This window comes from Malania oleifera, chromosome 3 (assembly GCF_029873635.1).
Source record: "Malania oleifera isolate guangnan ecotype guangnan chromosome 3, ASM2987363v1, whole genome shotgun sequence".
In the NCBI taxonomy this organism is placed as follows: Eukaryota; Viridiplantae; Streptophyta; class Magnoliopsida; order Santalales; family Ximeniaceae; genus Malania; species Malania oleifera.
Window position 1 is genome coordinate 113107971 of NC_080419.1, and position 26218 is coordinate 113134188.

Below are 26218 nucleotides of genomic sequence, written 5' to 3' on the forward strand. Positions count from 1 at the left end.
TAATTTTGAAAAGCCATTCAGATCATTCCATTACTCTTGTTCATAAGCTTGCTAATTACCCAGTTTGACATGACATTCATTATCAGAACTTAACTTTGAGACATATCTGGGTTTTATATTGGTATTTGTGTAGTTTTTTAATCAGCACTCTTTTTTGGATGTATAAAGATGCGTAAATTTGATTGTCTGCAATATAATTGTGCAGGTCCTTACATGATATGGAACATCTTGTGAAACCTCATTGTAATGTTTATGCCTTCAGATTTTTCCATTGTAGCTCTGTTGACTGAAACCAAGTGCTACAGTGGGTTGATCTGATATTTGCTGATATGCACATTCTCAAGTACTAAACCATGGATTGCTAGCTTTTAAAGTTCATCTGAATTGCAGAATTTAGAATTGGATGCAATATTTTATGGTTTTATATTTTTCATGGTTTGGGAGATGGAGAGTGATTCGCTTGAAGAAATGGACATTGAAGTCCTCCCATCCATGTGGCCTGAAGATCTTGGAAATGAAGCTGGAAAGAAATTCAATGTAGATAAACCAGGAGTGGTTCAAGATATGCTAGAGGAGGTTACAATCCCAGAAGAGCCTACTATAGTTGATTTCATGCGTCTTTCAGAGTTAACCAATTATAGTGAGAAGGGATCCTCTCAATTGAATTACCTGGTCAAACACTGGGAGTATAAGCAGGCAAATGCTGTTCGCCTTCTGAGAGAAGAGCTTGACAACCTAAGCAAACAAAGGCTGGAAGTTGAGCTCAAGAAAAGGGAAATATTGGAGCAACATCGTTTTGAGGATGAAAGTTGCGGTGATAAGCGTTTAATTTCTATACTGGATGACGTTTTGGATATATGGCAAGATGCCCCTAGGAGGAAAAATCATGTAGTTGTCCAAAACAAAAGACTTGAAATAGATGCTGAGTATGACACTGTCATATACTGGAAACAAAGGTCCATGCACTTAGAGAAATTGTTGGAGGCAAGTGTCCAGAGAGAGCAGATGCTAATAGAAAAGCTGGAGGAAAGCATAAAAAATCTGGAAAAGCAATCATCACCTGTGGATGAGCTGTCTCAAATTCTGAAAAGAGCTGATAATTTCTTACATTTTATTCTTCAGACGGCACCAGTTGTCATTGGCCATCAGGTATTTTCTGCCAGATATAATGCAAATTCTTCCTTAAGTTGCTTTTATAGTTGTGATATGTAACCACTGTATCTGACACTGTCAGAATTATTTAAGTGCAATTTTTTGTAGCTGAACTGTTTTTCTTCATATTTCATTTCCCTGATTCAGATTATGCATGTGTTTGACTTGATGCAGTCGGAAGAAGATATAAGCATTACATTGAAGCTAATAAGTTTTTAAATTACTTGTCATATTATCAAAAAATCTTTTAAGTTTCGTTAGGTTGCATTTAGACACAACCTTATGTGGAATTGAACAGAACTCTATGCAATTCCAAATCTGATTCTGTGTTCGTCCAATTCTCACATTTCTAGATACAAAGTCCCGATTCCATGTTTCAAATTAAATCTATGATTCTGAAAGTTCAAGGGTGCTCCCATATATGATAGTAGTTATTTTCTAAATCTTGCAATTCAAATTTGATTGCCAATTAAATCTAGTCAAAATCAAATTCTGTAACTTTTTCTCCATCTATATTAATGTGTCTCCATTAGTTTTCAAGACTTATTTAACGTATGGCCCTTTAAAACTTCACTTTATGAGTGGTTAGCCTGGTTAAGATGATGCCTTGCTGCCTGGTTTACCTGCCTCATGTGGTGGACCGTAGGAATTTTGTGCCAATTAGGGGATCATTTTTCATTGCCAAAGAAAGGAAGTGATATGCGACAGTGAAGCTGCCTAATTGTGATTATTGCTTGGGCTTGTAAGCACCCTAGCAGAAAAAGTTGAAGATAGGCTAGTGAAGATCAACAGTTAGATGCTTTGCACCAAGCAAATCATTTAGTTCTAGAATTTTTATATGTTAATGTGGATTAATGGTTTTAAGTGATCTTGTTTGCTAACAAGCACCTTTATTGTAATAAATTTTTCTTGCTTAACAGTTGACAACCGGTGAGTATGAATGTTACAAATATGCTTTTCTAATTTTCAGTGTTCTCACACACAGTGTAGTTCATCTGCTTGAGTGTATCTAGTGAAGTTCTAGGTAAGAAAAAGAGTAGTATTGAGTATTTCAGGAGAACTATGCTTTTAATTTCCTCAATTCATTTTTTTCAAAGTTGTAATATGCATTATTTAATTTTGCTTCTAAATGTGAAAAACAGTTAAAGGATTCAAGAAAATTTCTTTTCTTATTCTATCTTTTTTTTTTTTTTATTTTAAATTTTTTCAATATATTTTATTCATTTTTGCCTTTTAAAATTGTTTGGTACTTAAAAAGAAAAACAGGTACAGAATGGGAGAACCCTACAGCACAAGATACATCAATATATTTATATCCAACTGTTTCATGCATTAATGTTTTATTGTTTTTTGTAAATTAAATGTGTATAGATTTTATAATGGTAAATTACACTCAAATTAACCAAAAAATAAATAACAAAATATATAAAGAGGTCAGTTGTGCAAATCAAATCCCTTTTCCAGAATCAGGGATGGTAAATCCCAGGCTAGTATGCCTTCCCCTGCAGCTTTGCTGACTTGCTGTTGGCAATTCAACCTGAACCATCTAATGGAAAACCACATTATATGGAATTAAGATCCAAGATATTTTCCTAGGAATTACCTCGACAACTTTTCTTCTAGTGTTGCCAAATGCTTAGATGCTTAATGCACATGAAGGGGTTCAAGGAGGAAGACCTTACATTAATATGCAGCTAAACACGACCATACTATATGAACTTGCAGTTTTTGAATTATGAATAGGTGAATACCATACTGATGCTAAATACCTCTTCATACATAACCCTGTTCCTGTATCATACCTTTATAGTTTAATCTTATTTGTTGTTGTTAAAAGCTTCTTTCTCCTCTACCGTATATTGAGGCCATCTTCTGGCGAGGGACTGAGTTTCCAATATCTTTCTTTCAGGATAAAGAATTGCGGTATCGCTTTATCTATAACCATTTCCCAAGTTTGCAAGAAGAGGTAATTGTTCTCAGTATAGTTCATATTCCATTTTTGATAAGATGAATGAAGCATTTACTGTATTCTGCAAATTCAACATCTTTTATTGGGTGCTAATCATGGGTAAATGATGTAATGTGGGGATCTTCTTCATCTTTTTTTTTTTTTCCCCTTCTTTTGATAATTCCTTTTGCTTCTTCTTCATGGCTTGGTCGTAAAAAAATGGAACATGCATTCCTCAAATTCACTGATTTTTCAGGAAATTATAGGAAAAACAGATTTGGAGATTTTTACTGGTGCTGGTGTTAAGGAATCCCATGATTTCAAGAAAGAAGTCTTGGAACGAGGAATACCTGCAAAAAGGGAAATTACATTCGAGACAGAATTATTTGGGTTAAAGACATTCCTGATATATGTGGAACCTGTCTTCAGCAAGGCAGGGGACACAATAGGCGTGAATTATATGGGAATGGAGATTACTGATCAGGTGAGTTAATTTTATATTTTGGACTCCTTCCTTTATGCGCAACTTCTCTGTCAATTTTTTTTTTTTTCATTAAGCTCATCTTGCACTGCGACTTAATTGGAAATTTATCTTTTACGAGTGAATCTTTAAATAATTGGATTTTATTTTTCATGTAAAGAGACATAATTTACTCTTGAGAAATATCCCTCCCTAAACCATGGAATGGATTAATTTTATATTTAATAATTTTTTTTAAATAACTTCCAAATTCAAGCACAGGTTTAAGACTCAATTTCTGCAGAAAACTTCCACATAAGACCCATTAGATAGTTTTAGACAATCCACTGCAGATGGAATTAAATGAATGAATGAATCTCTCATAGTTCATTTTTATAAATTTCAGTGAGCAGCAACTTGTCAGGTGGTCCAAATTAACAAGAGGAAAAAATCACGGCTGAAAATAATACAGGTCCACAAAACTGGTGCTAGAAATTGTATTGCTTTGTTTTGTTTTGGTTTTTTCAATATCATGATGTATTCATGTAAGATTCAATTTTCATCTCATATTCTCCTCACCATCATTTTGTTTCATTTCTCCTCTCTGATATAAAAAAATGTGAATGCCACATGTATCCATTTGCTTACATTTCAAAACAAGTAATTAAAAATTAATATGAACAGTGCAGGACTGGGTGGACAACTCCATCTAACCTTGTAGGAAGTTCTCAAATGCTGGGACAGTCTATTAGAGACTTGATCTTGTTTTATGCTGAAGTAGATTTATTATTGTGCTTGCCATCTCAAAACACATTGTACCCGAGACTCTTTTGAGTTTATCAATGGTGAAGAGATTCTTTTATTCCATATTTTGTATATGTGCCACTTTCTTGTACCAGAAGCATATGTATGCAATGTGATTGCTGGAGAAGATAGTAGCGTAGCATAGAAGTTTCAAAGTTGCGTGCTGTTCAAAGTTATTGGAAAAGCTTGTAAAAGAAAACTGTGCTTCCTCCCCATTAAAATTTTTAAGAATAAGCAATAGCAACCCTCATTATTTTTGTATTTATTTTACACTGCTCATTGTAGGTGGTTCTCATTTGAGTTGCTACTTGTTTGGACTGTTTTTGAAGTCAATATTATTATGGTATTCTCTTGAAGTGCAGATTGTTGAACTTGGGAACTGGTTCTATGCCCAATTCAGTTGGACAAACCAAGTAGAAATTTGAGATTTTATCTATTCAACCACAACCACTTAACTATCTAACTTCAGTAGGTCTGTGGCTATGGATACCAAACAAGTATGCACATGTAATATATTGCTTGGTGGCTGCACCAACTTGCACAGGGAGTAGGGTACAGTAGAGAATGATAGGGAGTGAGTTGTGAATTAAAGAATATCAGTTCTCTTGGGAAAGCCAACAATGTGGTGACTCCTTTTTAAAGTAATGATGGCTTTTTCCACATTAAATGATGGATCATTTATAGAATCTATATAAGTAGGTGCAGAACACCAAATCATGGACCATTTAAGTTTCCTAGTTTCTATAGACAGAAGTATAGGATAACTCAAGGCCAATGAAGCTCATGTTTCTTCTATTGACGATGTTTTAACTTAAATTCTTTTATTACTTTACTATATGAGTTTTATTTTCATTTTAGGTCCGTTATTATCACAAAAAAGTGGATGCATGATTTCATGATTGTGCAACAGGTGAGAAAAAGAGAGAAGATGGCAAAGCTTCGAGAGGAGATAGCTGTTCAAAAAGCCAAGGAAACGGAACTTAACAAAACCATCCACATAACAGGTTAATCTACTAGGAGAAATTCTAGTCACTGCAGGTTTAACTTTGTTGGCCTGGCATGCTACTAAAAATCTCGTGCTAAGTAAATAATAATGTGCAGAAGAAAGTATTAAACAATAAACAAAGGATAACAGTAAAGAGATAAGGGAAACAGTAACAAAATCAATTTTGTAGTGGTTTGGTTACACCTTGACCTATGACCACTCCCTAAAAGTTTGCTAAGATTTTTCTACAATGGATGCTGCATCTGAACTATAACAGTAACATGTTTCTGACCTATACTCATTAGTCACTCTCAATACAAGCAATATCTTTTTTCTATCAACTAATACTTCCAGTTACATATTGATTAAAGTTTGAAATATTCTTTAATTAGCTAAGATAACAATAAAAGTACAAATTGCTTCTTCCAGCAGAACATTTGTCTAATGTCTCCGTTCATATCTTCTTTCAAGTGGTCACATTCAAATATTTAATCCAACCAGAAAATTCAGCAAAAATCAATTCTTTGGATCCATCTAAATCTAAGAATAATTAAACAGTAAAAGATTAAGCTCACTCAACACTCAACAGTTATAACTATCCGGAAATAAAAGTACAAGATTGTCCTATACTGAGATAGCCCCTGAAGATGAGTTTGCTCACAAATTCAACAGTCAGAAATCTCATTCACACAGAGTTCGTCCAACCTGATCCTATTCTACTAAACAACTAACAAGCTATAGTTTGGATATAGCTGAGTTTGCTTATCCTGATAAATTCAATCACTAAACTTCAGTTCATTTAAAGTTGTTAGAATTAAGTGGAAGCCAATATCCACATTATTGGTTTCATCAAAATCTACCCTTGGAGTCCACACATTTTGATTAGATTAAGGCTCAACAAATTTATTCAAAATTTAACCTTGTCATTTTCATTACAGAGGAAACAATGCGAGCAAAACAAATGCTGGCAACCATGTCCCATGAGATAAGATCTCCTCTATCTGGGGTTGTTAGCATGGCTGAGATTCTTGCCACCACAAAACTTGATCGGGAACAACGGCAGCTGTTGGATGTTATGCTGTCATCAGGAGATTTGGTCCTTCAACTCATTAATGACATTCTTGATCTTTCCAAGGTTGAATCAGGTATACCCTAATTTTCTGCTTTTATTTGCTTGTTATATTTATATTTCTGGAACTTGAATTGATTACAATTAGTAGCCTGGATTTAATCTCTTTTTTTTTTTCATTTCTATATAATAATGAAAATTGAGTTTCCACAGTTGAATCAGGTTTGAAATCCACTATCACTAGAGGTTTCATTTTCTTCTAGTCCTTGTGAATGACTCGAAGTGATCATTAGTCATAAATGCTCTGATTTTTTAAATTTTCAAATACTTAAAACTCTCTCTGTCTCTTTCTCTCTCTCTCTCTCTCATACATGCGCACAAACCAATGATAATTGACTTCCTACAGTTGAATCAGGTTTAAATATGTTCTCACTAGAGGTCATTTTCTTTGAGTCCTTGTTTGTGAATGACTTGCAGTCATCATTAACATATATGATCTAATTTAAATGTGATTTTTAAATTTTCAAAAACTTAAATCTTTCTCTCTCTCTCTCTCTCTCTCTCTCTCTCTCTCTCTCTCTCTCCTTTTAGGAGTTATGAAGTTGGAGGCTGCGAAATTCCGGCCTAGAGAAGTAATCAAGCACGTACTCCAGACTGCTGCTGCATCGTTGAAAAAGATACTGATCCTGGAAGGGCAGGTAGCAGAGGATGTTCCTGTGGAGGTGAGAAATTTATCACATATTGTAATTTATGACTAATCTGTCTTGAGATTTACATGTTGAGGAATGCTAGGAGCAGTTGCCCCTTGCAGACTCCTCAAACAGTCTACCTATGATTAGCTATTTGGCATTATTTTAAAAACAAAAATGGGCCACCTATTAAACTCTTAACCATAATTTATGAAAAATTAAAAATAAAAAAGGTAGCATTGAGAATCCATTACTGTCTGAAGTGGTTGCCTCATACTATGTTTGATGAAAATGGCCAAGTGGCCCAATTATGGGGAGAGTACGAAAGACTACGTTGAGCAAATGTTCCTAGCATTCCTTTATGTGTTTTGGTTTAGTAGCAGAGTCTAACTGGCCATGCCGTGGAGCACTGTGCATGACTCTTCTGTCTTCACAAGTGATTAATTTTAATGTAAACCAAAGCATAGTTCATGAACGGGCAACATTTTATAGGTACATATGATGCCATCAAAGTAGATATTACCAAACATGCATGTAAATATTTATCTACAAATATGACATATTTGGAGTAGTTGCACAAAAATTGTGTGCATAATTTCACACGCTTTTTCAGGATAAATGAATGGGATTTTTTTCCAGAGAACTTGTTGGAGTATGTAAACCACTTATATCTCTATCAACCTCGTAGCTTCGTAGTAAGCTAATCGGAGCAAAGTGCGACCCTATAGATGGATAGAAACTGTTAATTTTTATATATATTTGTTCAGCTCTACACGTTCTAAACCACAAGAGTTTGATGACTTAACTCTCCAGTGGGATTCTTTAGGAGATAGCATACTCTCTCATTACTTAAATTAGTTGTGATAATTCTTTTAAACATTTTCTCCATGGCCAAATATGAGGAGAGCCCTTTAACTTTCAACTCACAGTAGACAACTGGACTATGCACAATAGCCAAAGCAAAGCTTGGTGCCTTCATATTATTTTGGATCCAGGAGATCTCATGCTTTCCTTCAAGGATCGTTTGTTGGTAGACCATTTCTTTAGATCTCTTTCCCAACAGATTTAAAGAAATGACTTTAGACAATAGTTTTCACATTCTCAATCTTCTGTTGGTGCTCTGATGCGAGACACATCTTGATCTCCCTGCTGAAATAGTGGACGGAAATATGTGCAATTAGTCTAGGTGATTCGTTCCTATTCCAGAGAGGGTGCAACTGTAAATTAGCTATAGTCTAGATATGATTAGCTTGATTATAGGGTCTCTATATGTGTGTGTGTATATATATATATATATATATATATATATAGGTATCTATACCGATGCATTTTTTGAATGAATAAAAAAGTATAACATTTCAAGATGGTATCAGAGCTAGGACAGACCCTGTATTGTTCTGATTTTCTTTCCCATCATTGATCCACCCCTCAAACACCTAACCCCATCATTGAACCAACCACGCCATGAGCCAGTCAGACTTTAACGCGCCTGGTAGCAAATCTGCACCCATCATCATTCAATCTGAAGGTTCTTCTTTCATTGTAGGAATTATCCTCAATGAGACAATTTATGATATATAGTCTCAAATTATTGAAATGCATATTGCTAAAAAGGAGAAGCTCTCCTATATTCGTGGCACGTCGACAATCCCTGCAAAAGAGGATGTAGGGTATGAAAAGTGGTACGCGGATAATCAAAAAGTCAAGGGATGGCTATTGACGTCTATGACCCCAGATATTATGAAACGCTACCTTCGCTTGCCTACAGCTCGTGATATTTGGAAAGCTCTATCTAAGGCTTTCTATGATGGATTGGATGAATTGCAAGTATTTGCCTTGAACTAGAAAGCATTCTCTACCAAAAAAAAGGGCAGAGCAATTTCTGTGTATTATGGAGAATTGATTGAAATTTTCAGTGAATTGGATCACTGTGATAAAGTGATCATGGAGAATGAGAAAGATGTTGAAGCTTATCGCAAATCAGTGCAACATCAACGGGTACATATTTTCCTTGCTAGATTAGATGGCGATTTTGAACAAATCTATGGTGAAATTCTGCAAAGGGACCCTATTCCTGAACTCGAGGAATGTTATGCCTTGATTCATCGTGAAGCTTTCCGCCGCACAATGATGAATGATGACTCTGAAGATCTCGAAACCTCACCAATGGTGGCACACAACCGGACCTCTCAAAACTCGCTAGACCTAACAAAGTTCTGTCATCAAAAAAATGGTGGCAGACAAAAATTCCTAAAAATGAACCCATTGTGATTAGACTAGCCACCAAAAATCGGTGCTTTGAACTTGTCGGGTATCCAGAATGGTGGGATCACAATCATGATTCCCGCTGGAAGAATTCTAGGAGGCCCACCTCTACCGCTGTTGTTGTTGAAACCAAAGAAGAGAATGATGCTGCTGACATTGCTTTTGCTCATGCTGCGACTACAACTCCGACTAGTAAGGCTTTCGTTATCTCTACACTTGTTTCTAATAGTACATGGATAATTGATTTAGGTGCTACTGATCATATGACTTTTGATTCTAGACAAGTCTCATCCATTCATAACTCCTCACAAAAATTTGTTTCCATTGCCAATGGTGTTTCCACCACCGTTATTGGGGAAGGATCCGTGCCCCTTACTGAAACTTTACAGCTAGATTCTGTCTTAGTTGCTCTTTCTTTGAACTATAACTTGTTGTCAGTCTCACAAATAACCACTGCCCTATCTTGTGTTGTTATTTTTTAGCCCGAATTTTGTGTGTTTAAGGACATCCAAATAAGGCAAACGATTGGGTGTGGTATTAAACGTAGGAAGCTGTATTATCTCGACTTGGTGTGGAACAATTTGAATAAATTGCATCAAGTCTTGTTTGTGGATAGTTCACAAGGGGGGAAGGACAGATCTAAAATCTTGCTCTGGCATCGACATCTGGGATATGCATCTTTTGGTTACTTGAAAGAATTATTTCCTCATTTATTTGCACGATGTAGTGTTTCTGATTTTTAGTGTAATGTATATGAACTTGCAAAAAGTCATCGTACTTCATTCCCATTAAGTTTGAATAGAAGTATAGTTCCTTTTATGGTCATACATTTTGATGTTTGGAATCCAGCGCATGTTCCCATGTTGAGTGGTTCACGATGGTTTGTTACTTTTGTTGATGACTATACAAGATCAACTTGGGTATGTTTGATGAAGAAAAAAAGTGAAGTGAACTTGCTATTTCAAAATTTTCATAAAATGATATGCACATAGTACAATGCTCAACCTAGAGTTCTTCGCAGTGATAATGGCGGGAAATATATGAGTTCTAAATTTTAGTAGCTCTTGAAGTCCCAAGGTATTATCCACCAAACCACCTATCCCCACACACCTCAACAAAATGGGGTAGCTAAGTGAAAAAACCGTCATTTGTTGGAAGTTGTTCATGCTTCATTAATAGAAGCCCATGTGCCGCTAGCTTACTGGGGAGAAGCACTGATGTCTGTGGCATATTTAATTAATAGGGTACCATTTAGTACCATTGTCTGTCGCACACCATCCCAGGCCCTTGCTGAAGTTGTTGTTGCTCCAGCTCTCCCAAACTTACCTCCCCATGTTTTCGGCTGTGTTGCTTTTGTCCATCTTCACACACATCAGCGCAACAAGTTGCAACCTTGAGCATTGCAATGTGTGTTCCTTGGATATGCTCTACATCAAAAGGGGTATCGTTGCTACCATCCTCCTACACGTTGCATGTTTGTTACCTTGGACGTTGTGTTCCATAAAGCCTCTGTGTATTTTCCCTCTGAGTCTGATCTTCAGGGGAAGCATCCGAAGGAAGTTCAGACTCGAGACTATGATGAAGGTATAGCTACCACCTTTGATGCTAGTAAGGACACTGATATACTATCCATGGAAAGTCACGAAGTGAGTGATGAATTGGAACTAAGTGGTATACATTTGGATCAAAGTGGTGATACACACTTAGTTGAAGCACCTTCATACGAGGCTCTCACACCCCAAGCAACTGAAACATCACCACACCCATCGCCTGTCGAGGATCCTTATCTTGTAGCCGAACCTGTGAGAAAAAAGTCGCCACAACGTCAAATCAGAGGTATTTCTAAACCCACATATGAACCCGAACTTTCTAGTAGAGTTAAATACCCTATGAGTTCTTATACGTCTAACCATCACCTGTCGGAATCAAATCAGTCATTTTAAAATCAATTATGTACTGTATCTATTCCTAACAGTGTGCAGGAAGCCTTAACTGATCCAAGGTGGAAAGGAACGATGAATGAGTAGGTAGATTCCTTGCTAAAAAATGAAACTTGGGAGCTTGTTGATTGTCTGCCAGGAAAGAAACTTGTTGGGTGTCAGTGGATTTTTATTGTGAAACACAAAGCAGATGGCACAATTGAACGATTTAAAGCAAGGCTTGTGGCAAAGGGATACACCCAGACATATGGAATTGATTATACAAAAACTTTTGCACCTGTAGCTAAGATCAATATAGTTCGTGTCCTGTTGTCTCTAGCTGCGAATCTAGATTGGTCATTACAACAATTTGATGTAAAAAATACTTTCCTGCATGGTGAGCTACCTGAAGAAGTATACATGGATCTTCCACTAGGATGCATGTTACTAGAGATACATAGTCAGAAGGTGTGCAGACGGAAGAAATCACTATACGAGTTAAAACAATCTCCAAGAGCATGGAAGGTTCACAAAGTTTGAGAATTTTTGGCTATCATCGAAGTAATTCAAACCACACTTTATTCCTAAAGAAGCGGCATAATAAGATCATTGCACTCATTGTCCATGTGGATGACATGGTGGTCACAAGAAATGATCCTAAAGAAAGGAAGAACTCACAGAATTATTTGTCTAGCAAGTTCGAAATGAAAGATCTTGGCCCCTTGAAATATTTCCTTGGAATCGAAGTATCCCGATTTGATAAAGGTATTTTCTTCTCACAGAGAAAATACACTTTAGACTTGCTACAAGAAACCGGTATGTCAGCATGTCAACCAGTTGGTACACTTGTGGAAGAAGGCTTGAAGTTAAGCTTTGAGCCTAATCAAGTACTTGTTGATAAAGGAAGATATTAGAGATTGGTAGGAAGGTTGATGTACTTAGCACACACTAGGCCTGATCTCGCCTATGCATTAAGTATCGTTAGCTAGTTCATGCACAATCATGGAGAACAACATATGAATGCAGTTATGCGAATCTTGAGGTATTTAAAGGCTGCTCTTGGAAAGGGAATTTTATTCATAAAAAATTTAGACTGTCAAAGTACAGATGCATATACTAATGCCGATTGGGTTGGAGCAGTAGATGATAGACGATCTACTTCAGGATATTTCACCTTCGTTGGCGGTAACCTTGTTGCATGGAGAAGAAAGAAACATAATGTTGTTGCACGTTCAAGTGCCGAAGCTGAATTAAGAGGAATGTCACTCAAAATTTGTGAAGCATTATTGCTACAACTTCTCCTAAAAGATTTGGGATATTCACCAACACAACCAATCCAACTCTATTGCGACAGTAAAGCAGCATGTTACATTGCTCATAATCCGATTCAGCATGATCACATGAAACACGTAGAGGTGGATAGATTCTTCATTAAGGAGAAGTTGAATGAAAAAATCGTGGAGTTGCCGAAAATTCAATCAGAAGATTAGTTGGTCGATATTCTCACCAAAGCATTTTCAAATCAGGTATTCGTCCAGTTCGTGGACAAGATGGGCATGTGTGACATCTATGCACCAACTTGAGGGGGAGTGCTGAAATAGTGGATTGAAACTGTGCAATTAGTCTAGGTGATTCTTTCCTATTCCAAAGAGGGTGCAAATGTAAATTAGCTATAGTCTAGATATGATTAGCTTGATTATAGGGTCTCTATATGTGTATGTATATATGTATATATGTATATGTATGTACCTATGCATTTTTTGAATGAATTAAAAAGTATAGCATTTCAAGACTCCCAATTTGTTTTCCCATCAACATTATCTTGAACTCTATTAATGTGTCAAAATTATCTTGAACTCTGTAATGTGTTGTGTATCCAAGTGCTATTGTGGTGTTAACAGTGGGTAAACTGCCACCATGTCTTCACAAATTATTTATGTAGTTTGTGAACTTTGGAAATATGTTTAATCTTATAGTTTGTTTTAAGGCTGTGCTTTGTGTTGCGTATCATTCTTCACCATTTATAAGTGAATTCTAATCACCATCCACCATTACAAATCAGCATAGATATCTCTGGTACCATTATCTACATGATAGATGAAAATATAATGAAGGTAATAAAATCTATTCTAGACACCTTGCCAAAAGCTAGACATGCAAAATGCAATTGCAATAAATATCAAATAGCACATTAATATTTTTAAAATAAATTAAAATAGTGACTCTTGAATTTGATAATAAATCAACTTGCATAATAGATCCAAGGTATTGAAATCTACTAGCATTATTGATTTTTTGACCCTCAAGTTAAACCTTTTTTCCAATATTTCTCCTCTCACAATTGAAATTACATTTCATATATTCTGTCTTATTTTTACTTATCCTAAAACCTCTAGATTCTAAAGAATCTCTCCTTATTTTAACTTAGATTCTACTCCTCCCCTAGTTTCATCAATAAATACAGTATCATCTGCAAACAACATACACCATGGAACCTCAATTTAGATACTCTAGTAAGTTCATCCATCACTAGTGCAAAAAATAAGGGCTCAAAGCATATCCTTGATGTACACCTATTATGATTGGAAATTCCCTAGCCTCTCCACCTGTAGTCTAACGCTAGTTATTGCTCCATTGTGCATATTCTTAATAACATCAACATGCGGTATACCTACTACATATGCCTTTATTTTTTCCCTAAAAGCCACTATTGAACTTCCCTAGATACCTTATCATACGCTTTCTCTCTAAGTCAATAAAAACCAATATCAAGTCTCACTTCTTTTGCCTAAACTTTTCCATTAAACTTCTTAAAAGATATATAGCTTTTGTAATAGATCTCTCAGGCATTAAACCGAACTGATTTTTTGAGGCCTTTGTTTCTAGCATTAATCTTTCTTTAACCACCCTTTCCCACATTTTTATTGTACGACATATAAGTTTAATTTCATAATAGTTATTACAATTTTGAACATTTCCTTTACTTTTGTATATAAGTATTAAACTGCTTTTCCTCTATTCATCCTAGCATTTTCTTAGATTTTATAATCGTGTCAAATAAATTAGTTAACCAAATAATTCTATTATCACTTATGCATTTCCAAACTTCAATTGGGATATTATCCGGTCTTATAGCTTTTCAATTTCATCTTTTTTAATGCAAACATAATTTCAATCACTCTAGATTTGCAAATAAATATCATATTTTTACCCCTTCCTTATTTATCAATTCTAAATTTAAGTCTTTCACTTGGTTTTCATTGAATAGCTTACTAGAGTAACTTGACGATCTTTCTTTAATGTCTTCTTCCTTAACCAAGACGATATCATCCTCACTTTTTATACATTTTACATTATCTAAGTCTTTGCTCTTTCTTCCCTAGCTCTAATAAGTTTAAATGTCTCTTTCCTCTTATTTTGTATCCAATCTAGCATATAAATTATTATACAATCTATGTTTAGCTTCACTAATGGCCTCTTTTTCATCTTTTCTCACCTCTTAATACTTTTCCAAAGTTTCCATCTTTCTGCACTTTTTTGCATGTTACATACCAAATTCTTTTTGTCTTGATACCACCACTAACTTTCTTTACTATTTGAAAATCTTCTTCTTGATTCACCTAAAATCTCTTTTGCTATCTTTTTAATAGAGCTAGCTATCCTTTTCCAAAGAGATTTCGCACCTACACCATCCTCTATTGTCCAATTACCATCTTTGATCATTTTTTCTTTAAATTTTATTATGTTTTCTCCCTTTAGGTTCCACAACCTAGTTTTTTTGCACTAATTTATATTATTCTTTCTCTTTCACTTTTTAATACATATATCTAACACTAAAACTCTATCTTGTGTAGTTAAAAGCTTTCACTTGGGACAACTTTACAATCCTCGTATGATAAACAATCTACCTTTCTATTCTACTTAAGAGAAAATCCATTTGACTTTTATTCTGTCCACTTTTGAAGGTTATTAACTGTTATTCTCTCTTCTTAGAGCAAGCATTCATTATAATAAAATCATAAGACATAGCAGTCTAAGATCTTATCCCAACTCTTTTTTATCTTCATATCCATGTCCTCCATGTATCCTCTCATTATCTTTTCCAATTTCTTTTCCAAAAATCTTTTTCGACATTTCATTTGGATGTCATGTTATTTATTCATGACATTCTCTGTCAACATTTCTTAGTATCTCGAAAAAGAAAAAATAATAATTATTTGAGATAGAAGTCATGTAAGGGACTTTTATTAATCATCCCAAACACCCCAGCCCTAACTGATAATTGGTTTCATTGTGGAACATTTCAATAGGAGTCTGAAACATTTTTGTTAAAACAATGATAGGACAATATGATGAGTTTTTTTTTTTGGTAATCAAAAAAAGGAAAATGGTAGCAGGTTCATGCCTTGAGATGTGTCAGTAAAGGCTCAAATGCAAGGCAAATGCCTTGTGGATTCCTCACAATATGTTCATGTGATCTCCATGATTAGTTATTTGAGAAAGGATAATCATGCCACAGTTATAATTGAAAACTTCTTTCTTTTGCACCAATGCACCCTAAATCCCTTATGATTATATTTCTATTGATCTGGACTTCTTGGTGCTCCGTTTGTTACTAAATTTTGTGGACAGTTTTAGGTAAGTCTCTAGCATACATCTTAAGTATAATTTTTTTCTGTCCTTGTTTTCTGGGCATTTATTGAAATAAAATAATTTCTAAATATTACAGTTATTCAATATATTGATCTTTAGTGATGTTTGTGTTACTTGAAACTTGAAAGAGCAAATATGGTGCTGAACTTACTGTAATTTCCAGTAAAATTTTTCAATGTTCATTTGGATTTGTATGTTATTTTCTCATGACATTCTCTATCAATTTCAGGTAATTGGAGATGTTCTAAGAATTCGACAGATTCTCACAAATTTGATCAGGTGTCTATTTCTTCAAGCTCATGATTATTCTCATATAAGAAATTTGTTTGCTAAATTTGGCTTTTTATATCTAGCATAAATATGTTTGTCTATGGAAGCGGATCATAAGATTCCTCTGTAGACTGAAATAGACTGACATACACAGTTCAGTAAAGTGAGTTGCTTTACCTATTAGGAAACTAGTTAATGTGGCTTAGGTTTTTCAATAAATACTACATAGTTTTCTTATATTATGTATGCAATCGTAATTCATCAAATTGATTGAATGAAAAAACATTTGAAACATGGAACAAGCACTACAAATGGTTTATAATGATAGGAATGGAAGAGATTTATGCGGGACCTCCTTGAAATGCTCAAGTCATTGGAGAGACTCAAGGATGAATTTTCGGTATTCTTGGGGAGCCTGTTGCTAATTTAGGTCCTGTTGACAATCTGCACTGCCTTTGTTACAGTTAGTACAAAATTTCCTATATTTGGAACTGGAATTAAGGTTGTAGATCGTTAGTTCCTTATTGCTATGGAGGAAAAATCAGGCTGTTCATGGTGGCTGGAGTGGACAAGACCATACTCATTACAAGATTGCCAAAGCTCAAGGGGGTGTATGAGTGTCTGGCAGAGTTGGAAATATAAAGGCATGTAAAAAGAAAATATTGGGAAAATTCAAGGTCTTGAATTAGTTCTCAATAAATTTCCCTCACTGGACTCGGTAAATATAAATTAGGATATTGCGTTATGCCCATGAGCTTTAGTAGAATTATATATGAATTCAAATACATTTGTTTTCTAAATAACATAATTAGATGTTCTCTGATTTGGAAGGACAATATAGCAAGTAGAAGAACTAGCCCCATTAAATAATTTGTTGCCCCTGATTGTTCACATTAATCATGAAACTAGATATTCCATGCTTTGTATTCACAAGTTTCTATCCTCTGCAGCAATGCTATCAAATTTACCCATGAAGGTAAGGTTGGGATAAAACTTTACGTTGTAGCAGATCCATATTCTAGAGATGGTTGTGATCAAAAGTTCACTGCATACGAGTCAACTGTTCCAGCAAAAGAGAAATGTCTATCACTGCCTCGAACGGGCTGTGATAAAAATAATATTCATGACCCGAAACATGGGAATGGTTCATATGAAAATTGCACAATGAATGGCGAACCTAGAACCCCAGTTAAGCATGAATCCTCAACAGGAGATAAGGAGCAGCATCCTCATGTGCTTGAAACAACAGTTTGGTTACGCTGTGATGTATATGACACAGGAATTGGAATACCCGGTACAATTCTCATGTTCTGTTATTTGTATTTAAAGTAATATTTTGGAGCATTCAATATTGAATTTCATCAATTCATTTCCTTTTCCTATCTTTGTGTTTTGGCTATTTGTGATTTGTCTGAGTTGATTTCTGGAATTGAGAGTACTTATTGCTATTTTGATGTCATAACAGAAAATGCTTTGCCAACATTGTTTAAGAAGTACATGCAAGTGAGTGCAGATCATGCTCGAAAGTACGGTGGGACAGGACTAGGCCTGGCAATATGTAAACAACTGGTGAGCTCTTTTAGATAGAATTAAAATTTTTTTTTCTCAATTTACTTCTGTGTCACTAAATTTGTTTGTGAAACGTAGATTGGGAAGCGCGCGCACACACACACACACATATCAATTCATACTTGTGTATGCTCATATATTTTGTATCAGTTTATCATCTTATGAAATCAGTAATTAATTAGGAGTATCTCTAAGTGTAAGCTTTTCTTTTAGTATGAAGTCCTGCTAAGAAATTGTAGCTTAAGTTTCCGACATAGGATGAAAGTGCGAGGCTTTATGTTATTGTAGAAATCTCGAGTGTCAAGTGATTTAGGGGATATTTATGTAGAAGATTGTCTATTATTAAGAGAGATTATTTTAGGAGATTGTTTCCATCTTTAGCATACCCAATTGTACAAATTATTATTCAAGAAATATAGAAAACCTATTTTGATTTCATGGTATCAGAGCTAGGGTTTCTATAATCCTAGTTAACGATGGCATAAGGAGCCGTCAATAGCAGAGGGTCGAGCACCTCTGAAGCTCTCGATAGTGAGACTGAAGCCACCTCCACCTTGAATTCGAATGGGCTAGACAGCTTGTCCTTCCCATTCTCAATGGAGAGACTGAACGGAAAGAATTTCCGTGAATGGGCTCAATCAATCAAACTCGTGATTGACAGCAAAGGAAAGTTAGGCTACCTTACCGGCGAGAAGAAGAAGCCCGCCTCAACCGACGCCGCAGCTCTGCAGAGGTGGAAGTCTGAGAACTCCATGGTGATTGCGTGGCTGGTGAACTCCATGAAACCTTCAATAGGTAAGACCTATTTGTTCCTACCGACGGCAAAGGACATCTGGGATGTTGTTCGAGAGACATACTCAGATGTTGAAAGCTACTCTCAAATCTTTGAGATCAAAACTCGGCTATGGCAGATGTGGCAAGGAGGAAGAGAAGTCACAAACTGCTATATGGAGATGACGAATCTTTGGCAAGATCTCGACCTGAGCATTGAGGAAGAATGGCAAATCCCCTGGAGATAGTGCCCGATACAAGAAAAGACTCGAGAATGAACGTGTCTTCGAATTTCTGGCCAGACTCAACTGAGACTTGGACGAGGTGCAAGGGAGGATTCTCAGTCGATGACCTTTACCTTCAACTCAGGAAGTTTTCTCGGAGGTGAGGCGAGAGGAGAATGGTTGCAAGGTGATGTTGAAGGAGCCGATTCTGATCGGAAATAATGGGCCCAAAATGTCTGCCCTCATTTCAAGAGGAACTTCTGCTGGGACAAGCCAAAAAAAACAGAAAGAAAGACCTTGGTGTGAGCACTGCTGCAAGCCGGGCCACTCAAAAGATAATTGCTGGGAAATACATGGGAAGCCCGCAAATTGGAAGCCGAGACAGAATCCAAAAAATTGTGGCTACCAAGCTGCTATTGATAACCCGGCCGAGAAACCACAAGGTGAGAAAAATAATAATTCCACTTCAAGTGGAGCATTCAGTCCAGAACAGTTGGAGAAACTCTATAAAATGTTTGCTACCATTCAAACATCGGGTCAGTCTTCCACAAGTATTCCTTCTAGTTCTTTAGCCCATGGAGGTAATTTTTTGACAGCCTTAAATACCATCTCTCATTACAATCACCATGGATAATTGATTCTGGTGCTTTTGATCATATAATCGATTCCTATTATCTGTTTTCATCCTATTCACCTTGTGCTGGAAATTTGAAAGTTAAAATTACAGATGGATCACTCTCATCTGTTGCAGGAAAAGGGAGTATTTGAAATTCTGACTCTAGAACTCTAGATTTTGTCCTACACGTCTTTAGGTTGTCATGCAATTTGTTATCCATTACCCAGTTGACAAAAGATTCCAATTGTTCTGCTAAATTCGTTTCCTCTCATTGTGTTTTTCAAGACCTATCATCGGGGAAGACGATTGGTAGTGCTAAGGAGTTTGAAGGACTCTACTACTTTGAGGAGGCGAATATGAGTGAGTAATGTAAAACTGTTATTTGTGATCTGCATCTTTTTTTAGGGATAGTAAAATTTTGTTATGGCATTCTAGGATGGGTCGTCCAAATTTTCAATACTTAAGACATTTATTTCCTTCCATTTGTTCAAATAAGACGTCTTCTGATTTTCAGTGTGAGATTTGTGAACTTGCAAAACACCATCGTAATTCCTTTCCAAAATCCACATACAAACCATCTAGACCTTTTACTATGATTCATAGTGATTTATGGGGGCCCTCATGCTCTCTTAATCGCACTCACACGAAATGGTTTGTTACTTTTATTTATGATAACACTTATATTTGTTGGGTTTACGTGTTGAAAGATAAAACTGAAGTCCGTTCTATTTTTATCAATTTCCACTCCATGATTCAAACACAATTCTAAACTCACATTCATATCTTGCGTATTGATAATGGTATAGAATATTTCAATAATATCTTGGGAAATTATCTTCAAGAAAATGTAATTATCCATCAAAGTTCCTGTGTGGATACTCTTCAACAAAATAGGGTTGCTGAACGCAAAAATAGGTATATCTTTGAAGTAGCTCAGACATTGATGTTCACTACAAATATGAAAAAATATTTTTGGGACGATGTCATTTTAACAACTACATATCTCATTAATAGAATGCCTAGTTGGGTTCTTTCTTTTGCCACTCCTCTCCAAAAATTCCAAGAATGTCTTCCCAACTTTCGGCTCAACTCCAACTCCAATCTCTCCCTAAAAATTTTTCGGTGTACTGCATTTGTACATGTTCATGCTCACAATAGGGACAAATTGGAACCATGTGCCATTAAGTGCGTTTTTATTGGTTACTCTCCTACTTGAAAGGCTACAAATGTTATGATCCTGTCAGTGCTGTCACAAAAAAAATATTTGTTAGCCTTAATGTCATGTTCTTTGAAACTACTCCTTACTTCTAAAAGTCCTCTCTTCATGGGGAGAATTGGAGTGAAGATCGGTTCTTTGATTTCTCTGTTGATGAATTTGTGCCATACACTGAGTCTGTCAACAGCACTACACCATTCCTTGATCTGTCATGTACAAAAGACCACTTAAACTCAGGGGGAGATGCAGAAAAACAAAATAACAAGGAGATACTTGTTTACTCAAGGAAGCCAAATTCAAAGAACAGGGAGAATCTCATACCTGAGGCACGAGAGTTGGAACCGGTGATAGCTCTGAGCAACCATGAGTCCACACCCAATCCCAATCAGGTAATAAATCCACATGGTCATGGACTTCCTTCTGATAATTCTGCACCTAATGACATAAATTTACCCATTGCTCTCAAAAAACAAACTAGGTCATGTACTCTCTATCCCTGGTCAAAATACATGTCTTGTAAAACTCTGTCTACAGGGTGTTGTGCTTTTACCTCTAACCTTGACAGGATAAAAATTCCAAAGAATATCTAGGAAGCCTTGGAGATTCTTGAATGGAAGGAAGCCGTCATGGAGGAAATGCGGCCCTGGAAAAGAAGGGAACTTGGCATGTTATGAATTTTCCGAGAGGGAAGAAGCCAGTAGGCTGCAAATGGGTCTTCATGGTGAAATATAGAGCTGATGGGACAGTTGAACGGTATAAAGCCCGTCTTGTTGCAAAAGGGTTTACACAGACCTATGACATTGACTACATGGAGACGTTTGTACCGGTGGCAAATTGAATACAGTTCGGGTTCTCCTGTCCTTGGCAGCCAACTTGGATTGGCCACTTCAGCAATTCGACATTAAGAATGCATTTCTAAATGGTGAGTTAGAAGAAGTCTACATGACGATACCACCAGGTTTTAGTAAGAAAGGTGAAGAAAACAGAGTATGTAAACTCAAGAAGTCCCTGTATGGACTCAAGCAATCTCCTAGAGCATGGTTTGATAGATTTGCGAAGGTGATTAAAAACCAAGGATATCGACAAGGGTAGTCAGATCACACTATGTTTTGCAGTAAGTGTGGTAAGTCAACACTTGCATTCACCAAAGAAGACTTGCCTAGAGGCTGTGTACAAGATTCTCAGGTATCTTAAGGGTTCTCCGGGCAAAAGACTCTTCTTCAAGAAGTGTGAAAGCAAGGAAGTAGAAGTTTTCACAGATGCTGATTAGGCAGAATCAGCGGAAGATAAAAGGTCTATTACCGGATATTGCACCTTTGTATGGGGAAATTTGGTGACTTGGAGGAGTAAAAAACAAAATATAGTGGCTCGAAGTAGTGCTGAAGCTGAGTTCAAGGCAATTTTGTACAAGGGATATGTGAATAACTGTGGTTACGAAAACTTTTGGAAGAACTACAAATCACTGTGAAATTCCCTATCAAACTCTACAGTGATAACAAAGCAGCCATCAGTATCTCTCTCAATCCAGTTCAAGATGACATGACTAAGTGTCACGGTCCGCCTTTTTCATACCATTGTGAAGGGCCGTGCGGCGCTAGCTAAAGCACTCTTGCTTAACTAGCCAGCCTTTTGTTTACCAACATTCATCCACGAAGCACTTTCATTAACATTCAATCAGATAGCAGCGGAAATAATAATCAATTCATGAAAGCCGTGGCAACCAAGCAGTAAATATTGAAGCAAACGTAATTCATTAACAAATCCTCCGTTGACATGTTGTACTTAGCGAGGGAGGCAAGTAGGCTAAGCACGTTGATAATTGCTAGTGAGTTTTACAATGATTGATGAACACTCACCCTCCCCTAAAGAGCTTTCTAGGCCATTCTCACTCTAGCACTAGGAAACATCAAAGTGACCGAGGAGTCATACTGCCTTATTTGGCTTACAATGAAATAAATACTAGAAAATAACCCTACACTAGTATTTACATGATGGAAACCCATCCCAAATACACGAGATAAGCGGTCATAGGCAAGCATAATGCCCTGAATAAGTTTAGCCTGTGACACTAAGCATGTAGAAGTCGACCGACACTTCATCAAAGAAAAGGTTGAAGAAGGAACCATTTGTTTGACTTATGTTCCTACCAAAGAACAAACAGCAGACATCTTTACCAAAGGGTTAGCCTGACAGAGTTTTGATGATTTCATCTGCAAGTTGGATATGATCAATATCTATGATCCAACTTGAGGGGGAGTGTGGAAATATCGAGTTTTTTGGAGTGATTTAGGGGATATTTATGTAGAAGATTCTCTATTATTAAGACAGATTATTTTAGGAGATTGTTTCCATCTTTAGCATACCCAATTGTATAAGTGTAATGTATTAGCTTGTACAAATTATTATTCAAGAAATACAGAAAACCTATTCTAATTTCAATTATTAAAGTGGATGATATAAAAACCTAGAAGCAATTTACTAGAGAAAGAACTCAAAACACAACAAAATTTATTGAATCTAGGTGATAAATCTTGTTTTATACTGTTCATGCCCTTTTACAGACCTAATAAAACTTGCCCACTTAGTAAAAGCCCTTATAAAATATTCCTAACTTGTATAGTATCCTACTACTACTCCATTTTGAATCTCAAAACCCCTAAAACACCCAAAAAACAGCAAATATATTCCTTAAAAATAGTGGCCACTAAAATTACAACAAATTTGGTTCATCCCCATATCGCATCTAGAGTTTTAATTTTTATTCAGCATCATAGATTAGTTAATTTGTCCAAAATAAGTTTACTATAACTTAGAATGACTTAATATACAATGGGATAATGATTATAATTTTTGTAAGTGGTTAATGAAGATCAAGATGCTATACTAAAATGAGTACTAGCATAAAGGAGCTGAGGAAAATATCAAGAAATTGACACGTGGCAGCACACAAATGACCTTCCAATAGATAGGCTGTTGCAATTAGACATTCAGACTTAGAGAAATAAGATAACTTAAGACTTGCAAATTAATTGTTCTGGTTCTCAATTCAGAGAAATGTAGCAGTGTAGGGGTTTGAGATTGATACCAATTTAGTAGAAATGTAAATGGGTCTTTTAGTTAATGATAAAAAGAAATGAGCATATTATTCAATGATAAAAGGCATACTAACGGACAACAGCATTCTGTATTTGAGATTGATACCAACTTAGCAGAGATTTGGAGAATGTTATGAAAATTTAAAGCCCCCAAAATGTGTAAAAACTAGCATATATAACAGCAACAGTGTGAGTGTCGTAGGTTAAGAAACCATGAATAGATTTCATACATACACGCATGCGCACACACAGTCATATATGAATAATCTACTATACATAGCATGCATTACTTTAGAATTTACAAAAAACTGAAAATAAAGGGTTAAAGTTTCTGAAATTTTATCCAAAAATTGATAATTCGAATAAATCAAATTTAAAATTTCAAAAATTTAATGAATGTTTCAGATGAAAATAGAATAGGTATCATTCATCTACCTCTATCAAAATTGAATATCCATAAGTAACTTTGATATTTCCATAGCACATGTATTATGTTGTAGCTAAATGCAAGGACCTATATGTATATACTATTGTTATATGTGGCTCATATTTTGAGGGAAATGCATGTACAAAAGAAAACATAGTAGAAAATAGAGAAGCTGGCTTGCAGGACTAAAACGTCGACGATTTTGTTCCGGTGCAGAAGATATAGTCGACGGTTTTGCAATGTTACATCAACTGTTTGGTCTCAGCATTAAACCGTCGATGGTATGTCTGAAACCGTCGATAGTTTTGCGCAGTTACTCAGCATTGGTTTTTGAATTTTAAATTGCGAAGTTGAATAGGTCGGGTTTCAGGGGAAAACCTCTGGGAGGGTTATATATGCATGTTGTGTATTGTAACTCTGACACAAGATAGTAATAATTCACAGTCATTTGCTCCTATGGATGTAGACATTGCCGAACCACGTAATTCTTCGTGTCATTGTTTTATCGCTTTCATATAATCTGCGTGATTGTGTTTTTTTTGTATATTTCATCATTGGTTGTTGCATTGTAAGATCATTTGTTTCCGTTGCGCATTCATTTGCACAACAAATTAGTATCAGAGCTTTTGGTTACAATGGCTTTTGGAATTTCTTCTGCAAAGTTCGATGGAACGGAAAATTTCGGACTATGACAGAAGAGAGTTAAGGATCTTTTAGAGTAGCAAGGTATGGTAAAGGCATTATACGAAGGTCAACCGGAAGGCATGGACGAAACAAGTTGGAAGGAGTTGGAAGCGAAGGCTGTGGTGACTATCAGGCATTGTCTGGCTGATGACGTGTTGTATCACGTCATGGATGAGGAATCTGCGGCGGCATTTTGGCAGAAAATGGAAAGACACTATATGTCCAAGTCTTTAATGAACAAGTTGTATCTTAAGCAGAAATTGTATTGGCTTAAGATGGTGAAGGGTTCGGGTTTGAACCAACACATCAATGTATTCAATTAGATTATAAGTAATTTGATACGGGTTGATGTGAAGTTCAAAGAAGAAGACAAGGCATTGATGCTATTGAATTCCCTACCTGCATCTTATACGTATGAAAATATGGTTACTACTCTGACATAGGGGAAAGAAACCCTGAATTTGGAAGAGGTTACAAGCGCTCTGCTGGGTTTTCATCAAAGGAAAAAAGCCAACGATGAGATTTCACATGGTGAAGGGCTTGTAGTGAAGGGTAACCAGGAACGTGGGAGAAGCAAGTTCTGGAGTGGATCAAGTAGTAATAAATCTCGATCCTAGTCTAGGAAGAAAAAGGACATACGGTGTTTTAAGTGCGGGAAAAAGGGGCACATAAAATCTAAGTATCTGGAAAGAAGGAAAGGGAATATAGAAAATCAAGAGGGTTCGTCAAAATGGGCGAATGTAGTGGAAGAAGGAGACTTGGGGTGTAGTGATGGTAATATGCTTTATGTTTCATTGGGTTCAGATTGCCTCATGGATTCTTGGATCCTAGATTCGGCATGCTCTTATCACATGATACCAAATAAAAATTGTTTTAGCACCTATAGGTCAGTAAATTCTGGTTCTGTTCTAATGAAAAATGATGCTTCATGTAAAATTGTTGGAATAAGAAATGTCAGAATTAAAATGTTTGATGGTATTGTGAGAACATTATGTGATGTAAGGTATATACCAGATCTACGGAAGAATTTAATTTCATTGGGCACTTTAGATTGTAATGGTCTAACGGGTGTAGTTACAAGTCTGTAAGTGGGGAAATGAAGGTGTGTAAAAGCGTCTTAACGATGATAAAGGGACAGAAATTAACGAGAAATATCTATACACTGTTGGGTACCACAGTTGTAGGTGGAATTGTAGTTGCAAAATCTGAGCTAGATTATACTATTTTGTGGCATATGCGGTTAGGGCATATGGGTGAGCGTGGAATGATGAAGCTTTATAAGAGAAATCTTTTGAAGGGTGTCAAAACATGTAGACTGAATTTCTATAGGCATTATGTTCTTGGGAAGCAGAATAGGGTGCAGTTCAAGGCAACCACACACAAGACGGAGGGTATCCTTGAC

At 36.1% G+C, this 26218-nt stretch overlaps 1 protein-coding gene across 1 annotated transcript in view; it reads left to right on the forward strand.

Annotated features, from left to right (window-relative positions):
- Positions 1 to 26218, forward strand: part of LOC131152062 (histidine kinase 5) — a 41904-nt gene that overhangs the window by 3314 nt on the left and 12372 nt on the right. Inside the window, exons 2-10 of the mRNA XM_058103667.1 lie at positions 206 to 1149; positions 3062 to 3118; positions 3357 to 3584; positions 5275 to 5368; positions 6288 to 6494; positions 7010 to 7140; positions 16174 to 16223; positions 17165 to 17508; positions 17680 to 17783. Coding sequence (XP_057959650.1) covers positions 433 to 1149; positions 3062 to 3118; positions 3357 to 3584; positions 5275 to 5368; positions 6288 to 6494; positions 7010 to 7140; positions 16174 to 16223; positions 17165 to 17508; positions 17680 to 17783 — 1932 coding nt within the window. The 5' untranslated portion in view covers positions 206 to 432. The remainder of the gene's footprint in view (positions 1 to 205; positions 1150 to 3061; positions 3119 to 3356; positions 3585 to 5274; positions 5369 to 6287; positions 6495 to 7009; positions 7141 to 16173; positions 16224 to 17164; positions 17509 to 17679; positions 17784 to 26218) is intronic.